At 58.6% G+C, this 22,016-nt stretch overlaps 1 protein-coding gene across 5 annotated transcripts; it reads left to right on the top strand.

Moving 5' to 3' along the window:
* Nucleotides 1-106: 106 nt before the first annotated feature.
* On the top strand, nucleotides 107-21,743 carry PNPLA6 (patatin like phospholipase domain containing 6). Of its 5 annotated transcripts, none has more exons than XM_042978060.1 (35): nucleotides 107-194; nucleotides 1,268-1,336; nucleotides 1,419-1,487; nucleotides 1,826-1,913; nucleotides 2,085-2,167; nucleotides 2,339-2,436; nucleotides 4,422-4,562; nucleotides 4,657-4,816; nucleotides 5,169-5,249; nucleotides 5,463-5,591; nucleotides 5,966-6,046; nucleotides 6,137-6,299; nucleotides 6,493-6,576; nucleotides 6,851-6,960; nucleotides 7,086-7,253; nucleotides 7,346-7,423; nucleotides 11,403-11,608; nucleotides 11,857-11,988; nucleotides 12,068-12,191; nucleotides 12,586-12,699; nucleotides 12,929-13,004; nucleotides 14,975-15,115; nucleotides 15,326-15,389; nucleotides 15,658-15,826; nucleotides 15,993-16,175; nucleotides 16,357-16,475; nucleotides 16,669-16,825; nucleotides 17,140-17,256; nucleotides 17,344-17,413; nucleotides 17,853-17,969; nucleotides 19,535-19,836; nucleotides 20,694-20,810; nucleotides 21,021-21,117; nucleotides 21,210-21,319; nucleotides 21,450-21,743. In XM_042978060.1, exons 2-35 carry the CDS (start codon nucleotides 1,334-1,336, stop codon nucleotides 21,522-21,524), a joined length of 4,026 nt encoding a protein of 1,341 aa, XP_042833994.1. In that variant the 5' UTR covers nucleotides 107-194; nucleotides 1,268-1,333; the 3' UTR covers nucleotides 21,525-21,743. The 5 variants fall into 5 exon arrangements, with proteins under 5 accessions (XP_042833994.1, XP_042833993.1, XP_042833991.1 ...); XM_042978059.1 differs by having other exon boundaries at nucleotides 14,972-15,115; XM_042978057.1 differs by lacking the exons at nucleotides 107-194; nucleotides 1,268-1,336; nucleotides 1,419-1,487; nucleotides 17,853-17,969 and adding an exon at nucleotides 17,650-17,766 and having other exon boundaries at nucleotides 1,595-1,913; nucleotides 14,972-15,115.
* Nucleotides 21,744-22,016: the final 273 nt, after the last annotated feature.

Raw genomic sequence — 22,016 nt, 5'->3', positions numbered from 1 at the left:
CCTGCGCCCACAGGGCTCGGTCCCTTTAAGGCGTCGCCAAACAGCGTAACGGGCTGCGCCAGACAGTGGACCCTTGGTGGGGGGCGGGGCTGCGGGGCGCCCCGTGGTGAATAATTTAAAGGGGCCGCGCCTGCGGCGCCGGGCGGAAAGCTACCGGTGTTGGCGCAGAGCGGAGCCTGGCTGCGGCCCCCTGGGTGAGTCCGGGTTTTCGTCGCCCCCGCAGACGCGTCCCTTCCGGGATCGTTAGCGAGACCTTGGTTTTCCTAAGATCTGTCCTCCGATTTCTGGTAGTCCCAGGCTCTCTTATGTTCCCATCCCCCTCCTCCCCCAGTTCCCGGCAGGTGTTTCCACGCGGGTAGCTGGGTGTGCGCTAGGGTGAAAGGGCCCTAGTTCTCCGTAAATTTTCCATGTAGTCTCTAAAGGGCCCAGTGACTCCCCCAAGTTTCCGTTAGTACTCCAGCCGTGCCAGAAACATTCTCATTCCCTCAGAAAAGCCCCAGTAATATTCCAGCGTTCATCCCGAGGCCGGTTCTCTAGCTCAAACGACCGCTGGGACGTGCCCATCCAGCTCCCAGTTTCCCCAGTAACAGTCCTGTATTCCTGGGAATCTAGGCAACTTTACAGTGACCCCCGGTAATTCCAGCATCCCTGGTTTCGTCTCAGTAATGGCGCCAGCATCGTTCCCAAAGTTCCAGTGATGCTCCACACTGTCAGAGACCCCATAACTTTATTAATGCGTGACAGTAAAGCTCCAACATCAGCCAGGAACACCTTGTGACCCCGCCCCACTCCGAGCATCTCGGGATCCTTCCGAGACCTCGACATCACCCCAGGACCCCTTGTGTGGTAGTTTGCCGGCAGCACTCCCAGCGCCCCGGCCTGTGGGTTTCCCGAGGGGCAGGTTTAGGTCAGAAGCCAGTCGTCTCCTCGACCCCCAGGGCTTGAAGACCCCAGTTTCCCTGGGAAGGTCCATCCAGCCTTCGCAGGGGGGTGCGGCCTTGCGTCTGCTGGGTCAGAATTGATCAATCCCGCAGGGAAGAAGACAGGAAGGGGCCACTTGCGGGAGGAAGTCGGTCCTCTTGGCGCCCGTGCAGTGGCTGCTGACTGGGTGTCTGGCAGGCTGCCCTTTAGCCCCAGGGTGGGGCTCTACCGCTGGGGCGTCTGCCGGCCCACCGTATGGGTGACGGGAGCCAGGCGGGGAACCAGGGACCCCCCACTCCCTAGCCCGGGACTCGAGGTCCACCTGCACCACTTCTCTGCTCTTCAGTGCCCCTCCAGCTGTCCTCTGGCCAGCAACGCCATCCAGGTGGCCCGTACGAAAGGGGCAAGGCTCATGGTAAGGAGCAGGGCTTGCGGCAGGGGAGAGGGGGGCCCAGAGCGGCGACTTGCACCGGTTCCTCCTACTTCGTATTCCCTAGGACTCAGGGCTACCAGACCTGCCTCCCAGTCTGAAGCAACTGATGGAGGCTCCGCTGCAAACCGGAATGGTAAGGGTTGGGGAGGTGTGGCGCTGCGGGAACTACAATTCCCGAAATGCTCAGCGCTCATCGCGGTCCCGTGAGACCTTGGTTACGCCTGTTCTGGCGGAACTACGTTTCCCGGCGTGCACCGCGGGCCGCGGAGCCGCCGGAAAAGAGTTGCGCCCCCGGGGAGGGAGCAGCGCCGGCCCATTCTGCAGATGGGGGCATCGAGTCACGGGCCGTCTGTGACCTCCTCGGGGGCCGGGGACTTGGCGGAGTGGGATGGGGACGGGGGCGTCCCGGCCTCCGTGGAGGGCTCGGCAGGCCGGATATGCGATGCGCAGCCAGTGCCCTTCATCCCGCAGGTGCTGGGCGTGATGATTGGGGCTGGAGTCGCGGTGCTGGTCACTGCCGTATTCATCCTCCTGCTGGTGCGGAGACTGCGAGTGCAGAGTGAGGACCCGGAGGGCCCCTCCGGGGAGGCTGCGGCTTAGGGAGCTGAAATGTCCGGGGTCCGGAGGCAGTAGAGATGGGACTTACAGGAGTCTCCGGGCAGGGTCCTCATCTCTGGTCGCGTGGAGTCTGCGCGGAGCTCAGAGTGCTTCTCTCCCCACTTATCCCCAGAGACTCCAGCCCCGGATGGTCCCAGGTATCGATTCCGGAAGAGGGACAAAGTGCTTTTCTATGGTCGGAAGATTATGCGGAAGGTGAGTCTAGGACCTCCTGGGGTCCTTGCCGACCACACAGAGGTTCTACCCTTTCCCTCTTGCACCTCTTAGTAAGCCCGCCCTCCTTGAGTAAGCGTCTCTGGATCTGGTCCCTTCTCCCCTTAGGTCTGAACTGGCAGTTCACCCATCCCCCATCCTTAATTCTCCTAGGTGTCACAATCCACTTCCTCCCTGGTGGATGCTTCGGTCTCCACCACTTCCCGGCCACGCATGAAGAAGAAACTTAAGATGCTCAACATTGCCAAGAAGTAAGGCTGTACTGGGTGTACCTGGCGCTGGGGGACCATCTCAGGGAGCTTTTGAGTAATCAGCCCACAGCAAAGGGCCTATCTAAGGGTTCTTTGAACCCCACGGACTCAGAGGGGCTATCTCAGAGCTCTCCCACACCAGACAAGCTGTCTGTGGTGTCTCTGTGCCCCGAGGGCTCTCTCAGCTATGTTCCCCTACCACAGGGGTGTCTGTGAGCCCGTTACCTCCAGCCCATATCTCAGACACTTTATAATACACGTAGGGGTCTGTCTCTTGGTTTGCCGTGTGGGCTAGTTCATGGGTCTCCCCACCCAAGAAGTGATTCATTGGGGTTCACTCAGGTGTTTCTGTGACCTGCTGGAGGGACTGTCTCTAGCTTTTGCGTTCTGGGGGTATCTCTGCAATTTCTCTCCGTCAAAAAGCATCTTTCTATGTTACCTGCCTTAGAGTTCTTCCCACACTAAGGAGGCTGTCTTAAGCATTTCTGTACCGCCAGGAGTTATTTCAAGAATCTTCTTGCTTTAAGAAGCATAGGAGGGCATGTCAGGGGCCCATGTCATCAGCAAAGGGCTATCTCAGAGTCTGTGAGAAAGGCCCTCCCAGGGATCTTTCTAAGTTGGAAGCTGGCTCTGAGGTCAGTCTCCTGACATGGAATATACCTGAAGGTCTGTTTTGAGGGTGTCATCCCAGGGCTGTTCATGATCAACAGTTGTGTTATCACACAGCTTTTTAGGACTTGAGAAGCATGGGTAGCTTTAGATTCTCTGTGGTCAGTTGAGAGTTTATATCTCGTGTGTGTTTATGTCGCGGGGGTGGTCTCAGTGTGTGCATACCCTTAAGGAGCTACACTGATGTCATGACCTTCAGAGGGCTATCTCAGCTCTCTGTGAACTGGGTACGGGCTAGCCCAAGATCTCTCTGATCAGAAAAGGAGCCATGTCTGGATTTCTCTGTATCATGGAGTTTAATTCAGGGGTCTGGTCATACTAAAGGGTCTATGTCAGGAGTCTTGTGACCAGGGGAGGGATCATCTCAGTAGTAACTGTGCCTTGCCAGGAAGGGTTCTCCCAGGTCTATGGTTAGCAGAGGAGCTATATCTGTACTCTCCACACATGATGAGAGCTATTTCAGGAGTCGTTGTGACCATCAAAGGCGTCATCTCAGGGTTCTTGATATCTGGGCATAAGGGCTAGCTCAGGGATCTTTGCAAAGATCAAAACAGTTGTACCGGGGGGTGACTGGGTGGCTCAGTCGGTTAAGCGTCCGGCTTCGGCTCAGGTCATGATCTCACGGTCCGTGGGTTCGAGCCCCGCGTCAGGCTCTGTGCTGACCGCTCAGAGCCTGGAGCCTGTTTCGGATTCTGTGTCTCCCTCTCTCTCTGACCCTCCCCCGTTCATGCTCTGTCTCTCTCTGTCTCAAAAATAAATAAACGTTAAAAAAAAAATTAAAAAACAAACAAACAAAAAAAAACAGTCGTACCGGGGGTCTCCTCATATGATGGAAGCCACCCCAGAGATCTATTTGCATTAGAGAGATTATGTCAGGGTCTAGTCTGTGCTGAGAAAGATGGTCTCAGGGTCCCATGGTGAACAGAGGTGCTATTTTTGGGGGTAGCCCATATCTTACGTCAGGGATCTGCCTAACTACAGGTTCCATCTCAGAAGCTTACAATTAGTGAAGGAGTAATCAGCAAATTCATTTTGTGAGGGATCAGATCAGTAAACATTTTAGGCCTTACAGGTCATACGATCGTTACAATTACTCAGCTTAGCTGTTGAGCGGAAGTAGCCGCAGGTAATATGTAAACGAACATAAATGAACGTGAATTGCGTGTGTGCCAATAAAACTTTATTTACACAAGTGGGTGGTAGGCCAGAGTTTGCTGATCCCAGTCTTTTGTGATTTGGGGGAAAGGCTGTGTGGAGTCTCAGGTCTGCCCGAGCCCTCTCCTTACCCTCCCCCTACACCCTTCTCTTCCCACCAGGATCCTGCGCATCCAAAAAGAGGCCCCAACACTGCAACGGAAGGAGCCCCCGCCCGCGGTGCTTGAAGCTGACTTGACGGAGGGTGACCTGGCTAACTCCCACCTGCCCTCCGAGGTGCTCTACATGCTCAAGAATGTCCGGTCAGTGTTGGGGTGCAGGCGGGGGGCTGCAGAGCTGGGGGCTCACCTGACCTCCTGCATTCCTCCTCCTCCTCCTCCTTCCCCCATCCAACAGGGTGCTGGGCCACTTCGAGAAGCCGCTCTTCCTGGAGCTCTGCCGACACATGGTCTTCCAGCGGCTCAGCCAGGGTGACTACGTCTTCCGGCCAGGCCAGCCGGATGCCAGTATCTATGTGGTGCAGGATGGGCTGCTGGAGCTCTGTCTGCCGGGGCCCGTGAGTGGACCACCCAAGGGGGCACCAGAGGGAGATGGGCAGGGGGAATGGGCACTGGTTATCGGGATGGGCATTGCTGTCAGTCAGCAGGGTGGTAGTCTTCTGAGATGTGTGGGCAGGAGTTGGGAATGAATGCCCAAAGCTGTCAGGGTGGTCTACATCGTCAGCAGTCACAGTTAGTGATGCCTAGGAAATGGACGCTGGTCAAAGATTTGGTGGGTGCCGGGATCGGGATGTCAGTGATCACTGGGTGGTGAGGTCGAGAGCCAGGGGTGTGGTCAGGAGGTGGAATGCCTGTTGGCAGGGTGGGGACAGCCGTGGTCAGCCCCCCACTCCCCTCTCGGTGTCTCAGGACGGGAAGGAGTGTGTGGTGAAGGAAGTGGTCCCTGGGGACAGTGTCAACAGCCTCCTGAGCATCCTGGACGTCATCACCGTGAGTGGTCGATCTTGGGGGGCGAGGAGGCTGGCTGTGAGGACAAAGTCGGAGGGCTGGTTTGGAGAGGGTCATCTCAGGGACGCCAATCTCCGATAGTTCCCTCGGGTGCCGCCAGTGTTCTCAAGGCACTGGCGTTGGGAAGGACTGGGGGAGCGGGAAGGGGGCTCATAGCCCCTGATCTTGAGTCTCCTCGTTCCCCTGCGCCCCCAGGGCCACCAGCACCCCCAGCGCACTGTGTCCGCCCGGGCGGCCCGAGACTCCACGGTGCTGCGGCTGCCAGTGGAGGCCTTCTCTGCCGTGTTCACCAAGTACCCCGAGAGCTTGGTGCGGGTGGTGCAGGTCAGCGGGCCCTCTGCCTCCCTCCACCTACCCGACCGCCACGGGCACCTGTGGGCTGGGACTCAGCAGCCAACAGGTGCTCGAGCTGTGCTATGGGCCCTGAGCAGGCAGAGCTCCAGGGGGGCCCTGTCCCCTCCCTCCAGCTGTCTCCACACCTGCTCCCCCCCATCTTCTGCCACCTGATTGTGGGTTTCTCCCTGGCTGGCCCTCTGCCCCGGGGTCAGCCCCTCACTGCTGAGCCGACCTGAACCTTCCCTCCACTCCAGCCCCGTAACGCTTCCTCCCAGCCTTCCTGTTATCCAGCTCTTGTCCCCCGCAGTGTCTCACCTCCAGTTTTCTCCCCGGCCCCGCCCCCTCCGACCACGCCCCTGCAGATTATCATGGTGAGGCTGCAGCGGGTTACCTTCCTGGCGCTCCACAACTACCTGGGTCTGACCAATGAGCTCTTCAGCCACGTGAGTTGTGCCGGGAGCACAGGGAACACGGGGCTGGGGGTGGGACGCGTGCCTCCCAGGTGGTACCACCAGGGTGCTCTCTGTCCCCAGGAGATCCAGCCCCTGCGCCTCTTCCCCAGCCCTGGCCTCCCAACCCGCACCAGCCCCGTGCGTGGCTCCAAGCGGGTAGTCAGTGCCTCCGCCACTGAGGAGCCAAGGGAGACTCCCGGCCGGCCACCTGACCCCACTGGGGCCCCGCTGCCTGGACCTGCAGGTATCCCAGAGGACCCCAGCCCTCTCCCGGGGACCCCTTAGCTGGGTACCCAGGTCTGACTCCTGTCCGGTCCCCTAGGGATCCCTAGCCTCAGGGAGCCATCGGAATCGCTTTCCTAGTTCCCTACCGCGTCATCCTAGCTTCAGGCGTGGTGGCTCTGAGGGGCCTGAGCCTGAACACGTGTCTCTCGCAGGGGACCCGGTGAAGCCCACCTCCCTGGAGGCCCCCTCCGCCCCGCTGCTGAGTCGCTGCATCTCCCTGCCAGTGGACATCTCAGGTTTGGGGCGCCGGAGGGGAGTGGGGGAGGCCATCAGGCTTCTGGGTTGAATGTAGGGGTCCCGGTCTTGATTTTCCCCATCTGTGAAGTGGGAATACTGGCAGCACTCGCGTGGCTTTTTGGCGGGTAATCACTGAGGTGGTTAAGAAGGATTCTGCGGCAGGGAGCGGTCACGGAGTAGTCCCGTCTGCACAGAGACGGGATTCGGCACGTAAGTCAAGTGTGGTCACTCGCGTCTTTGTTGTTTTTGTAAAATGCCTCCTGCTCACGGCAGGCTTGCAGGGTGGCCCCCGTTCGGACTTTGACATGGCATATGAGCGTGGCCGGATCTCCGTGTCCCTGCAGGAAGAGGCTTCAGGGGGGCCCCAGGCGGCTCCCGCTCGGGTGAGGCCTTGCCCTCTCCCCCACCTCGCCCCAGCACCCTCCCGGGACCCCAGCCTGGTGCAGGGTGGCGTCCTCGGGAGGAGGTCAGGTGGGAGCACGGAGGTCACAGGCCCTGTCCCATGCAGACCCCCACGCAGGAGCCCCGGGAGCAGCCAGCGGGTGCCTGTGAGCACAGCTTCTGTGAGGAGGAGTTGGCCACGGGGGGTTGCCCCTTCGGGCCCTACCAGGGACGCCAGACAAGCAGCATCTTTGAGGCGGCGAAGCGGGAGCTGGCCAAACTGATGCGGATCGAGGTGGGCGGCTGTGGGGTCCTGGGGCACGTGAGGTGGAGGGTCGGCGGCGGGGGGTGCCGGACAGGCCCATCTCAACCCCGCTTTCCCTCCAGGACCCCTCCCTCCTCAACAGCCGGGTCCTGCTCCATCATGCCAAAGCTGGCACCGTCATCGCCCGCCAGGGGGACCAGGTGAGGCTAACTCCTGGTCTCTAATGCAGCTCTGACCCCAGACCTCTTTCTGACCCTTGATCCTTGCCCTTTGACCCTGTATGAAGATCCCCGAGTATGTGATTTCCGCCGCTGATCTTAGGTGCTATGACCCTGATCCCTATGTCCTCTGGACCTATCGACCTTTCTTCTCCAACCCTTGAACCTTTTATCATAGGACCCCGACCCCTAGATCTCTCTTACCTGCCCCGGCCTCTCCTGTGACTTGTATTTTCTGACCTTTCCGTTCCTCAGTATGCGCTCACATCCTGCGTGCCTCTCGTCCTGGGCCCCTGCTGGGGTGGGTGTGCGATAAGTGTGTGTGGATCAGAATCTGGACCCAGAGGCCGTGAACCAGCCCCTGGAGCTGGATTTCAGTGCTTCCTGGTAGCACCCAGCAAGTGTAGGAAAGCGTATCGCAGGAGTCCCTCTGGTGTGCACGTGGGGAAACTGAGGCCTAGTCATGATTTCACAGTCCGGAAGCCAGGAGGAGGAGGAGGAGGAGGGTTCTGGACTGAGGGGGCCAGAGTTGCAATCAGACTCTGCCCTGACTCCCTCTGTGACTTTGGGCATGTCATCGGAAAAGTTCTCCGCTTCCTCATCCACAGAATGGGGTGATAATGGTAATTACCTGCTAGAATTGTCATGAGGGATAAAGAATAGTTCTGAACCTGAGGTGTTCAAGGGTGACAGGCCCAGGGGAGGGGGCGGAGCAGCTCATGGGGAGATTGGGGGGGGGGGGGCGGGTGTGACAGGACTCAGGCACTGAGACTGCAACCCCACTTCAGGGGAGGGCCAGGGGGGCCCCAGGCTTGGGGAGGGGGGTGTGGATTTGGGGGTGGCCCACCTGCTACCGGCTGAGATACTGTTCTATCACTTGATCTGTTGGTTGAGCAGATGCCCCGAGCTGCTCATTGCAAGGTTGGGCTCCTTTCTACAGAGGAAATTGGGTGCGGCTTTCGCCATCTGGGGCTGAGGAAGTGTGGTAACACCGCAGCTCTTGTGGGGGGCCCCTGGGCGCTGCTTATCTGCAAGACGAGGGGGCTCAGCCCAGTCCCAGCTGGCCTGCTAATGGACCAGAATGGTCTACAACCATGCGAGGCTCCTGGGGGGGGGGGGGGGGGCTCTTCAGAACTTTGTCAGGGATGTTAATCTGCTGTGTCTCTCTCCCTCCAGAAATTCATACCACTGGTTTGCAAATGGGGGCAGTTTTACCCCCCAAGGGACATTTGCCAGTGTTGGCGACATTTTTTATTGTCTTGGGAGGGTGCTACTGGCATCTAGTGGGTGAAGGCCAGACATGCAAGAATGCACAGGACAGTCCCCCCCCACCCCCCAGCAGATTTATCCAGTCCTGAGGTTATGAAACTCTGCTTTACACAGGTATTGCCCAAAGTGTGCTTCTTGGAACACCTGTATTACTTACAAACAAGGGATCTGTGCTCAAACAGGTTTCTGGAATGTTGGCTATTCGATCCCTTTGTGGAAGCTCTATTAGCATATTCAAGGCTCTGAGAAGTCCTGCAGGGAAGAGACTTGCTTCCCAATCTGATGACAAAATGGCAGATTAATTTAGCAACCCCCATTCATATCCCAAACCGAATCTGGAAATTCTCTTAGAGGGTTCCAGCAGGTGTGTGTGTGTCCTGGGACTGTAGAGGCAGGAGATACCAGTAAGGCCCCTGCCCTTGGGAAAACCCACAGTTCTGACAGACCTTGCGTTCAAAAGAATTACACCAGTTCTTGTAAAATCGTGTGCTTAGTGCATACACATTAAAAGATGTTTTTGCCTTTACAAAATCTGGCTTAGGCAGGGTAGCACCTCTGAGGAAGTAACCTCCAGCTAAGGAGGAAGGAGGGGGAGGAATTAATTATGGGCAAGGGGCAGAAAAGAGCTTTCTAGGCAGAGGGAAAACTTGTGCAAATGTCCTGTGGTGGAAATAGGATATTTGACCTCTAGGAAACAAAAGGAGATGCAGTGGAACAAGGGAACTGGGAGCAAAGGAGATATATATATATATATATATATATATATATATATATATATATATATGTGTGTGTGTGTGTGTATGTGTATATATATGTGTGTATATATATGTGTATGTATATATATGTGTGTGTGTATATATACATATATATATATATATTTATATATATTTGGGGATAGTTTTTTTGGCATCTAATTCACATACTATGCAATTCATGCATTTAAAGAGAAGTCTGTGGTTTTTAGTATATTCACAGAGTTGTGCGCCCATCAACACTATAAAATTTTTTAATGACTTTCTTTTTAAAATTTATTTATTTTGAGAGCGAGCACACAAGCAGGGTGGGGGCAGAGAGAGAGAACCCTGGGCAGGCTGTCAGCTCGGAGCCCCACACGGTGATCAAACTCACGAACTGTGAGATCATGACCTGAGCCGAAATCAAGAGTCGGACGCTTAACCAACTGAGCCACCCCAGGCGCCCCGTAGACTGCTTTTAACTTTTGCCAGACTGTTTTCCAAAGCGGCTGCTCTGTTTTTACCTTCCCACCAGCAGTGGGTGACAGTGTAGTTTCTCTGCATCCTCTCTAACACATTTTGATTCTAGTCATCCCAGTACGTGCAGCAGCATCTCGTGGTTGTGTTTTTTGTGTTGAGAGAGAGCACATGCACGAACGACTGGGAGACGGGCAGAGGGAGAGAGCATCTCAACCAGGCTCCATGCTTAGCTCAGAGCCCAATGCGGGACTTGATCCCACGACTCCAGGATCATGACCTGAGCTGGAATCAAGAATCAGACAGTCAACCAACTGAGCCACCCAGGTGCCCCTCATGGTTTTGATTTGAATTTCCCTAGTGATCGATGATTTTGATCATCTTCTCATGTGCTTATTGGCCATTTGTCTACCTTCTTTGGGGAAGTGTCTATTCTGAGGCTTTGACCATTTTTTAAAGTTGAGTCATCTGTCTTTTTGTTATTGAGTTGTAAGAATTCTTTATGTATTCCAGATACAAGACCCTTAGCAGATACGGGATTTGCAAGTATTTTCTCCTAGTCTCTGGGTTGTCCTTTCAGTTTCTTGAATCAGTGTCCTTTGAAACTCAGAGTTTTTCATTTTGATTAAGTCCAACTTATCAAGTTTGTGTTGTTGCTCATATTTTTGGTGTCATATCTAAGGATTCCCCACCAAATTCAGAGTCACAAAGACTGAGCCCTATATTTGCTTCTATGAGTTTTACAGTTTTACCTTTTACCTCCATGTCTTTTGATTCATTTCTATATGGTGTGAGGTAAGGGTCCAAATTTATTCTTCCATGGGCTAACTAGTTGCTCTGCATAAACTCAGAGGGTTTAAGCTCAGCCATGCCACCCCCTTCCATAGCCCTTGCAGCCTCTTGCCGGCTATGTTGGAGAGAATTTATGGAGCTTGGGGCACCTGGCTGGCCCAGTCGGTTGAGCATGGGACTCTTGATCTCAGGATCATGAGTTGAACCCCGTGTTGGGCATAGAGATTACTTTAAAAAAAAAAAAAAAATCTCATGGGTGCCTGGATGGCTCAGTCAGTTAAGAGCCCGACTCTTGATTTCAGCTCAGGTCATGATCTCATGGTCTCATGGTCTGTGGGTATTGAGCTCCGTGCTGACAGCAAGGAACCTGCTTGGGATTCTCTCTCCCACTCTCTCTGCCTCTTCCCTGACTGTGCACGCTCTCGCTCTCAAAATAAGTAAACTTTTTTTTTTTTTTAATCTTCAAAAAAGAATTTATGGGCCTTAATCTGGTCTCAGATTTTGTTAATCCGTTACTAATGGCTACCATGGGCGCCCAATGAAAATTAGATATGTTGTGCAGCTCAGAGCGCTGCAGAGCGTTTCCTCCCTCCTTTAACTTTTCCTTCCTTAACTTTTCCTCGGGGTGCACTGAGCTGAGTTGAGGGCGGGAGTGTTGCCCCCGTGCCCATCTCTGCCTCTGCCCCCAGGACGTGAGCCTGCACTTTGTGCTGTGGGGCTGCCTGCACGTGTATCAGCGCATGATCGACAAGGCGGAGGACGTGTGCCTGTTCGTGGCACAACCCGGAGAGCTGGTGGGTCAGCTGGCGGTGCTCACCGGGGAGCCCCTTATCTTCACACTGAGAGCCCAGCGAGACTGCACCTTCCTGAGGATCTCTAAGTCTGACTTCTATGAGTATGGCGGGAGGCCCCCCCAGTGTTGGGGTGGGAGTGGCACTTGGAGGGCCCGACTTGACCCCATTGTGCTGGGACAGAGCCCCCCCCCCCCCCCCCGCCCCGCCCCGCCGCCCGGTGCCTTTCCCCGGACAGCTTTGAGCCCTTCTGCTCCCACCACCAGGCCGTCACGGGCCCTCTCCACTTCCCAAGGACATTCCCTTCCAGCTCCCCTCCCCCGGCTCACGCACCCCCCACCGTCCCCTGTAGGATCATGCGTGCGCAGCCCAGTGTGGTGCTGAGCGCCGCGCACACGGTGGCCGCGAGGATGTCGCCCTTCGTGCGCCAGATGGACTTTGCCATCGACTGGACGGCGGTGGAGGCGGGACGCGCTTTGTACAGGTGCAGCTCAGGCCTTGCCTAGGACGCAGCCCCCACCCCGTGGCAGCCCCCACCCCGTCTCACCCGCTCCCCACCCCAGGCAGGGCGACCGCTCCGACTGCACCTACATCGTGCTCAATGGGCGGCTGCGCAGCGTCATCCAGCGCGGCAGCGGCAAGAAGGAGCTGGTGGGCGAGTACGGCCGCGGCGACCTCATTGGCGTGGTAAGCGCCCACCCACCGCCCTCCGAACTCTGTAAGCTCCCCCCCCCCCCCCAACAAAACACGGAGTCACAGGTAGTCTGATGGGACGGTGATGGCGGCTCCCTTCCGTGGGCGGGAGGAGGGGGCGACTTCCTGGGGTGGGGAGTCTTCATGGGTCTCCTCCCCAGACTTCTATCAGAAGAGGAGACAACCCCCCCACCCCCGGCCGACCCCTGCCGCATGGGTCCCTCTCCCCGACGTTCTAATGAGTCGTGGGGCCTGATCTTCCATCCCATATCGGGGGACGGTCGGGGTAGGGCCGGACCGCCTCCTCTCTGCACCCACGGTCGGCTTCCCCTTTCCTACCCGGGACCTCCCGGCTCAAGCAGCCCTGGTCACGCACGCGGTCCCCCAGGTGGAGGCGCTGACACGACAGCCTCGTGCCACGACGGTGCACGCGGTGCGCGACACGGAGCTGGCCAAACTCCCCGAGGGCACCCTGGGCCACATCAAACGTCGATACCCGCAGGTGCTGCTGGGTGCTGTGCGGGCTGGTCTCCTTAATGGAGGGGAGGGCCCGAGGGGGCAGGGCCTAATGGGGGGGGGGGATAGAGCCCTAGGGAGGAGGTGGAAACCCCCCCAGTAAGAGCAGGGCTCTTTGGGGGCGGGGCCCGGGTAAGGGGTACGCAGGCAACCGAGTAGGAGGAGGGAAAAGTTGCCCCTCTCGTCTTACTGGAACGCCGGTTTCCCACGCCCAGGTCGTAACCCGCCTCATCCACCTGCTAAGCCAGAAAATTTTGGGGAATTTGCAGCAGCTGCAAGGACCCTTCCCGGGTGAGAGCCGGCAGCCCCGGGAATGCTGGGGGATGTAGTCGTAAGCCTAGAACACGCCGGGAGAGGGAGCCCTAAGCCCTGGGCATGCTGGGAGATGGAGTCGGGCGTAGAAACCACGCTCTGGGTGGGGCTTGAAGCGGGGAGGGGGGGGGGGGGAAACTGATGGATTTCCGGTGCCTGCTGTGGGGGCGGGGAGGGGGATGGAGTTCGGGTTCCTGGGCAGGCCGGAAACGGAGACCTAGACCCCCGGCCATGCTTTTAATGGAATCTAAAGTGTCGGCAGTGCTGAAGGGCAGTCTTTAGTGGCAAGCTGGGTTGTGGGTGTCCAGGCCTACGGGGCGGGCTAGGGACCACATCTTGAGCCCACTGTAGAGGGAGTCCTTAAAGGAGTATGCTGGGAAATGAAGTCCGTCGGGGTGGGGGGTGGGGTCAAGGGTCTTGTTGGGGAGTGGCTTCTGAAGTGACGGGCAAGCTGGAAGGTGTGGTTCTCTGTTCCAGCGTTTGCTGGGAGGTGTGGTTCCTTGAGTTAGGGTCCTTCGGGGAATGGAGTCGGGTAACAGGCATGTGGGAGTATGGGGCTGAGATTCTCTGTGAGGGCAAGCCGACCCTGATCAGCCCAGCGACCTCTACGCCTGCCCTTCTTTATCCCCAGGGTCTTCTTAGGCCCCTTCGGCCTTGATGCCTGGATGGGGGATGGGCAGTGGTGACCCTTGGCTAAGAACCGCCCCCACGCCCAGGGTCTTTCCTGACATTTTTTCCCCTGTCTTGGCCCATGTATACAAATGCCCATTCACTTCCATCAGGCCATCCGTCCACCCTCGTCACAATTCTGGGGCAATCGCAGGGGCAGAAACGTCAAGATTTCAGACCCCTGAGAGTCTCTCTGTTGATGAAATACAGAAAAGTTTTCCAGGGAGCATCTAACGTCCTAGGCACTGTGCTGGGCACGGGAGGGGGGAGAGTGCATAGGCAGACAAAGCTTCTAAAAGGGCTTACAGCTCGACAAGCGAGGTATTTTAATGTTTATTTAATTTAATTAATTAATTAATTAATTAATTTAGAGAGAGACAGAGTTTGAGCAGGGTAGGGACAGAAAGAGAGAGAGACAGAGTCCGAGGCAGGCTCCAGGCTCTTGAGCTGTCAGCACAGAGCCCAATGCGGGGCTCAAACTCACCAACCGGGAGATCATGACCTGAGCCACAGCCGAGGCTTAACTGACTGAGCCAACCAGGCGCCCCACAAGCGAGGTATTTGAAAAACACAAAGAAAAGGCCTGATGTCACAAGCTGATACATACAGTGAAGAAAACAAAAGGTCTTGATGGAATGTCACTAGCCGAGGGAGGGCGGCCTTTCTGAGGATGATGAGCTGAGACTTGACAAATTAGATAGGGCCTGGAGGGGAACTAGGAAGACCCACACAGGATTTGGGGGCTTTGGACCGCTTCCCTTCACGGATGAAAGGGAGCCAGCGGGAGAAATGGAGGCCGGGGCCTGGAGCCTGGGAGGGGCATTTAAGCTTATTAAGACTGGGAAGCATCTGGAGGGGAGGAGGCAGTGAGAGCTCCAGGCAAGAGAGAGGGGTTCATGACTTGGTGTAGGAGGTTAGTGGAGAAACTGAGAAGCAAGTGGATGTTTCTGCCTAGTTTTGCGTTTAAGTCCCTTCAGTGGATAGAGGCACCAAGGCCAGAATGGGGTGGGAGCACGGACCTGTCCATGCAGACACATAATGTAGAGTTATGTGATGGATCCTGTTGAGATTAGGCCCCAAATCGAAGTTCACGTGGGTAGGTCTTATCAAGACGGGGGACGGGGTGAGGCTGCGGGACCAGGACCGAAGCCGTTACCTTTGCTGTGGCTTCACCAGGCCTCAGCTAGGGGATGAGGGCCCGGGATTTCTGAGGAGGAGGAGGAGACAGGTCTACCCTCCGGACACGATTGCACAACAAATCTTTACTCGGGACTCAGCAGGCTCGGGACTCGGCGTCCCCCCTCACTCGGAACTTACCAACCCAGCCAGCAACTTGGCAACCGTGGCGGTCCTGCCAGTGTGCGCCGAGGTGCCCATGGTGGCCTTCACCCTGGAGCTGCAGCATGCTCTGCAAGCGATTGGTCAGTTGGGGAAAGGGGCGTGGCTAGAGGCCATTGGGCGGGGCGGGGCGCACGTGGGCGGAGCATTGGCCAGTGAGGGTGGGGTGGACCCGGGAGTGGAGGGGGGGTATTCTCTTATAGGAGAGCCTCCCTGCCCCCCCACCACTCCCCGCAACCCTGCACCCCTCTCTCTTGGCCTGGATTCCTAACTTCAACCACACCCATCCCCAGGTCCAACGCTTCTCCTCAACAGTGACATCATCCGGGCCCGCCTAGGGGCTTCTGCCCTGGATAGGTATGTGTTTGGGGTTTGAGGACGTGGGGATGGACTTGAAGCCCAGAATTCTTTCAATTCTAGTTGAGTTCTGGGCTGTGAACCAAGGAGCATGCGCCCCATCCTCCGGTCAATGGGAGCCCGTGGATTGAATCGCCCCTGGAGGGCGCGGACCAAGGGTCTAAGATCCCCTCCAACCCTCCAACCCGGAATGGAGCTGCATGGTTTCCGGGAGGTGTGGGACCCCTGACCAGCCCCCAGGATGGCTCACCCCCAACCCCTGTCCCAGCATCCAAGAGTTCCGGCTGTCAGGGTGGCTGGCGCAGCAGGAGGATGCCCACCGCATAGTGCTGTACCAGACTGACGCGTCACTGACACCCTGGACTGTGCGCTGCCTACGCCAGGCCGACTGCATCCTCATCGTGGGCCTGGGTGACCAGGAGCCCACTCTTGGCCAGGTCCGGAGACCGCACACAGTGACCCTGCCCTCCCGTGCCTGCGCCGGGCCCCGCACACCCTCACCGTGGGGCTAGGCGAGCGGGGACCCAAGCTCAGCCGGGGGAGGGGGGGGGCGGGGAGGAAATGACCCACGATCAGTGACTTCCACCCTCTACTACCCCACAGCTGGAGCAGATGCTGGAGAACACGGCGGTGCGCGCCCTGAAGCAGCTGGTGCTGCTGCACCGGGAGGAGGGCGCGGGCCCCACGCGCACGGTCGAGTGGCTCAACATGCGGAGCTGGTGCTCGGGGCACTTGCATCTGCGCTGTCCACGCCGCCTCTTCTCTCGCCGCAGCCCAGCCAAGTTGGTGAGGGCTGCACTTGGAGAGGGGCCCCGCGGGAGGCGGGAGGGGGCGGGGGGAGGGGTGTGGAGCACCCTAGGGGCTGTGGGGGCGGAGCGGTGGCGGGGAGGCTCAGGTACCGCCTCCTGCACCCCATCCTCATGCGTCGCCTCTCTCTCCCCCGCGCCCCCCGCCCCCTGCATCCCAGCACGAGCTCTATGAGAAGGTTTTCTCGAGGCGCGCGGACCGGCACAGCGACTTTTCCCGCCTGGCGCGGGTGCTCACAGGCAACACCATCGCCCTGGTGCTGGGCGGGGGCGGTGCCAGGTGAGGGGTGGGGCTTGTCCTGAAGGGTGGGGTTGCGGTGCCTGGGGGGTGGGGCTTGTTCCCTGGGAGCCCTCCCATAGGGATGGGGCTGGCGCTTGTTGGTTGCCTGGGGAGATGGGAGAAGGCGAGTCCTTGGTGGGGGGGCGGGGGTGGGAGATCTCCAGGGAGTCCCTGGGTTTTCTCCCCTTTGCAGGGGCTGCTCACACATCGGCGTGCTGAAGGCATTGGAGGAGGCAGGGGTCCCCGTCGACCTGGTGGGCGGCACGTCCATCGGCTCCTTCATCGGTGCCCTGTACGCTGAGGAGCGAAGCGCCAGCCGCACTAAGCAGCGGGCCCGGGAGTGGGCCAAGGTGTGTGTTGGGGGGGAGGGGGGGGGGGAAGGAGGGGAGGGGGGAAGGATGGGTGGGGGACAGCCCCATCCCCACCCACCGCAGGAGGAGCACCCAGAAACCTGACCCCAAAGGGTTCCTGAGCCCTTTCTGCCCTTTTCCTGACTTAATTTGTGAACCCCACTTGGACCCCAATAGCGGATTCCTCCAGGACCTTGTGACCTCCTGGTTAGTGACCCGGCCCCCAGCTGGAGCCAATCAGGACCCTCTGTGACCCCCTTGTTAGTGACCCCGCGCGACTCCCGTTTGACCCCCACTGGCCTCCTTGCCCCTAGAACATGACTTCGGTGGTGGAGCCGGTGCTGGACCTCACGTACCCCGTCACCTCCATGTTCACCGGGTCGGCCTTCAACCGCGGCATTCACCGCGTCTTCCAAGACAAGCAGATCGAGGTGTGCCCTCCTCCCTTGCCTGCCCTGCCCCTGATGCTCCCTGCGGGAGCCCCCACTCCTCTGCCACCCTGGTCCCTGTCCCCACAGGACCTGTGGCTGCCGTACTTCAACGTGACCACGGACATCACCGCCTCAGCCATGCGCGTCCACAAAGATGGTGAGTGCCCCCAGCCAGCCCCACGACAACCTCTGTGGCCGTGTCGGGAGGGGGTGCAGGGAGGGCAGCTGAGCATCTGGGACGTTGTTAACATGAGTGACCGTCCGCCCCGGCCTGAGGGCCGAGCACTAACCACCACCCACTAATGCCCCGGAGGCCCCAGGTATGTTTGTCCTCAGGGGTGGGGGGCTGGAAGGCTAGTCAGGCTCCTCACCCCCTCACCGCCGTCCCCGCAGGCTGCGTGTGGCGTTACGTCCGGGCCAGCGCCTCCTACTGTCCCTACCTGCCCCCACTCTGCGACCCCAAGGACGGGCACCTGCTGGTGGACGGGTGCTACGTCAACAACGTGCCAGGTCAGCGAGCCCACCGGGCTGGCCGGGCCTCCGAGCGTGTCTGAGCGTGTCTGTGCGTGTCTGTGTCTGTGTGTCCCGCCGGGCAGGCTCCCTGTGGCGATACGTACGCGCCAGCATGACGCTGTCGGGCTACCTGCCCCCGCTGTGCGACCCGAAGGACGGGCACCTCCTCATGGACGGCGGCTACATCAACAACCTGCCAGGCAAGTGGCTGCCCCTCGCTCACACGCAGAAGCGCGCGCAGCACACGCGTGAGCAGGTGGGCCCACGTGCAGGCACACAAACAGGCGCCCGGGAGGCCACGCCCTCGCACGCCCGTCCCTCCACGCTGCCGCAGACACACACGAGTGCACACGCACAGATGGCGGGCACCCGTGCGACCGAGTGAAGCTCTCGCACTTACCTGCTGACCTCACCCGCGCCGATGGCAGGCGGCCGGCTGTGCAGTTCGACGTCTCACATACCCGGAAGTGAGCGCATACGAACAGACGCGTGGGCTAGGTACACGCGCGCTCCCGGGCCCGCCGGGGGGTCAGCAGACGACAGCGAATCCGGCCCCCGGCCTGATTTCGCAAATGAAATCACACAGCCACGCCCACTCGTTCACGCTCCATCTCGTGGCCGCTCCCGTGCTGCCTGGCAGGGTCGCGCGGTTGTGACGGAGACCACGTGGCTGCAGAGCCGGAGTTGTTTTCTCTGTGGCCCCTTACGGGAAACGTTGGCAAACTCCCGCCATCGGTGCTCTGCACAGACGCACAGCCTAACAGCCACACGCACGTGAGCAGGTGTGCACAGATCCGTAGGTGCACAGGCGCTAGGAGACTTGCGAGGGCCGTCCAGGTGGGTGCACAGAACGTAGACACACGCCGAGGTGTGTGTGCTCACACACACACACACACACACACACACAGGAGACACACGGCTGGCAGGCATGTGCAGGCTCGTGCAGGCGCACGGACGTGGGCACGTGTTCTGAGACACACAAACAAGCTCGTGAGGGACTCAGGCAAAGTCTGATGGAGACTCAGGTATCTTTCCTGGCTGCAGGACCCTGTCCCCATCCCCCCAGGCCCTCCCAGACCCACTTGGGGACGCTCAGTGGGACACACGGACGTGAAAACACAGACCCACAGACACACCGGCCTCCTCACCAGGCCATCACCCGCCCTTCACCCCTCTGTCCTGTTTCTCTGCACCTCCTTGTTCCTGTTCATTGTTCTCTGTCTCCGTCTCAGCCCCAGATCTCCCCCCAGATCCTCTCTCCCTCCGAATCTCTGATATCTCTGCCCAGAAAATCTCTGTTGCTGTCTCTGCATCTCTGCATGTCTCTCCCTTGTGGTTTGATGTCCACGCGTCTCCGTGTCTGTTTTCTTGCCCCTTGGTCTTCCAGCCTCTGTGACTCTATCTTCCTGCCTCTCTGTTTCCTGGTGTCCTCACCATCCTGTCTCTCCTTATCACTCCCTCCACACCTCTGCCCCCCCCCCCCACCCACGTGTCTGACTTTGTGTTTCTTCCCCAGCGACGTTGTCTGTACCTCCATTTTCTCCACCCCTCTGGCCCCACTTCCCCAGACCTAAAAGCTCCACTGTCTGACCCTACCTCCTCAATGTCATGGGCATCAATGCCCATGCCCTTTGCATACCGGCTTGTTGTTTGCATGGTTTTTCATGTGTGACCTTTTGCATGATGGTGTTTGTGGGACTGGGTTGAGCTTCCCTGCCCTGGGCTCTGGCGGGGAGCCACCTGCTGACCGCCCCCGGCCCCACAGCGGACATCGCCCGCAGCATGGGTGCCAAGACGGTCATCGCCATCGATGTGGGGAGCCAGGATGAGACGGACCTCAGTACCTACGGGGACAGCCTGTCTGGCTGGTGGCTGCTGTGGAAGCGGCTAAACCCCTGGACAGACAAGATCAAGGTTCCAGACATGGCTGAGATCCAGTCTCGCCTGGCCTACGTGTCCTGCGTGCGGCAGCTGGAGGTTGTTAAGTCCAGCTCCTACTGCGAGTACCTGCGCCCGCCCATCGACTGCTTCAAGACCATGGACTTCGGGAAGTTCGACCAGATCTATGTGAGCGGGTGGGAGCGGCATGGTGCCTGTATGGTGGGCTGACAGAGCTTTACTACTTAGAGCCCAGAGCAACATGAGGGGAAGGATTCTAGGGCTCCGTTCCCAGATGGGATCTGTGAGGAACAGAACGGTAATTGATTTGTGATGTCTGCAGTGCGTGTGGCAAGGGAATGTGGCTGTGCATGTGCCGTGTAAGAACTAAGATTCCCGTTATGTGCCAGCTGCACTGCCTGAAGCACTGTCTAGCGATTTCTAAAGCCATTTTCTGCATCGGTGGGAATGAGAACATTGGTCAGTTTGTAACGTTTGCCACAAGCATGGGAGAGGTGTGGAGCAGTGCATATGTCACCTGCCACTGACCTGAAAAATATGTCCTAGCCCATGCTAGCTGAAATTGACTGGGAGCTGCTGACCAGAGCCCTGAGTAAAAGAGTCTGACCCCCTTTCTGGGCTCACTAGGAAAGTGTGCCGTGATGGATTGGTGATGTCTGTCACGGGCACAAGAGATGGTGATATCTACAGACGTATTGCATTTTTGCAGACCTTGAAATAAGCTTACACAACATCATCTCAGGCCATTTGGTACTTGGCACACTGCACAGGGCTGAGTGGGAAAGAACGTAGAGAGATTGGTAATGTCTGACAGGCACAGGATGAGAAGCTTGGGGACAAGTGTGCGACCTATGGCTGGCTCTGAAATAGGTTTAGTCTCAAATGCCAGCTCCCCCAGAGCATCAGGCTCTTGAGAGGCCAAGGAAAGGTCAACAGAACAGAGCTGAGGAGAGAAGGTGAGGCAGAGAAGACCGTTAGGGGAGTGGGGTTTGCGGGCATGGCCTCAGCCTTCTTGCCTCCTGCAGGATGTGGGCTACCAGTACGGGAAGGCTGTGTTTGGGGGCTGGAGCAGGGGCGACATCATTGAGAAGATGCTCACGGACCGGCGGTCTGCTGACCTCAATGAGAGCCGCCGTGCGGATGTAAGCCCGTGACCTACCCCAGTGGGGCCACTCTTAAAACTAGATTACCCCAGCCCGTCTCAGATGACCACAGACCTCCTTGGATTTAGCTGAGACCCTCAGACCAGAGAACTCCCCCTAGGATCTTCGGGCTCCCAAAACACCACAGGCCCTGATGCTCCAGGATCCTGCAGAGGCCCCGAGACCTTCACTTACACCTGCACTCCACAGGTTCTGGCCTTCCCCAGCTCTGGCTTCACCGACTTGGCAGAGATCGTGTCCCGGATTGAGCCCCCCACGAGCTACGTTTCCGATGGCTGTGCTGATGGTGAGGGGCCCAGGTCGCTCCTAGGAGGGTGGGGCTGGGCCTGGGATTGGTGGGCCCCTAGCCCCACACCTCACCTTGCTCCCTGATTCCAGGAGAGGAGTCAGATTGCCTGACAGAGTATGAGGAAGACGCAGGGCCTGACTGCTCGCGGGACGAAGGGGGCTCTCCCGAGGGCGCCAGCCCCAGCACCGCCTCTGAGATGGTGAGAACAAGTGGCCCAGGCCCTCCCCAAGGTGGGGTGACACGGCTGATGCATGACGAGCGGCGTGCACCAGCATCCCGGGCTCTGTGATACATGTTGATATGTGTGTGTGGCACTCCTGTCCCCTCAGGAGGAGGAGAAGTCAATTCTCCGGCACCGGCGCTGCCCGCCCCCGGACCCTCCCAGCTCGGCTGTGGATGCCTGAGGACCTCGAGAGGGTCCCCCTGGGGCTGGGCTGGGGGCGAGCCCTGTGGGGGTGGCTCATTCCCTCTCTGCCTGCTGCTATATCTGCGACCCTCCTGGGTCCCCCTTGATCCCAGCGCCCAGGGCGCACACACTGGACTGCCCTGCCCCTGAGGGGAGGGACAGCACCGCACTGAGGACCCTGGATCAGTTACTCCCAATAAACCCTCCCCTCTTGGAAGTGGCCTCATGTCATCTTTGGGTGCAGGGGGCACCTCGCCCCACCTTCCATGACTGGGATGGCTGGAGCTGGGGCCTAGACAGCCTTGAGCTTGTCACAGCCCCCGCCCCTGCTGCCCCCTTGCCCAGCCTCAGGCCCAGCTTCCCCGAGGGCTCTCAGAATGCACAGGACCTCCGAATGCCACAGGCAACCCCCAGGGATCACAGGTGTTCTTGGGTGCCCACCCTGGCACCCCTTATTTTCCCCCTGCCCTTGGCTGGTCCTACTGTGTGT

This window comes from Panthera tigris, chromosome A2 (assembly GCF_018350195.1).
Source record: "Panthera tigris isolate Pti1 chromosome A2, P.tigris_Pti1_mat1.1, whole genome shotgun sequence".
Classification (NCBI taxonomy): Eukaryota; Metazoa; Chordata; class Mammalia; order Carnivora; family Felidae; genus Panthera; species Panthera tigris.
Note: the sequence above shows the minus strand (reverse complement) of the source record. Positions and strands in the feature narration are given on the sequence as shown.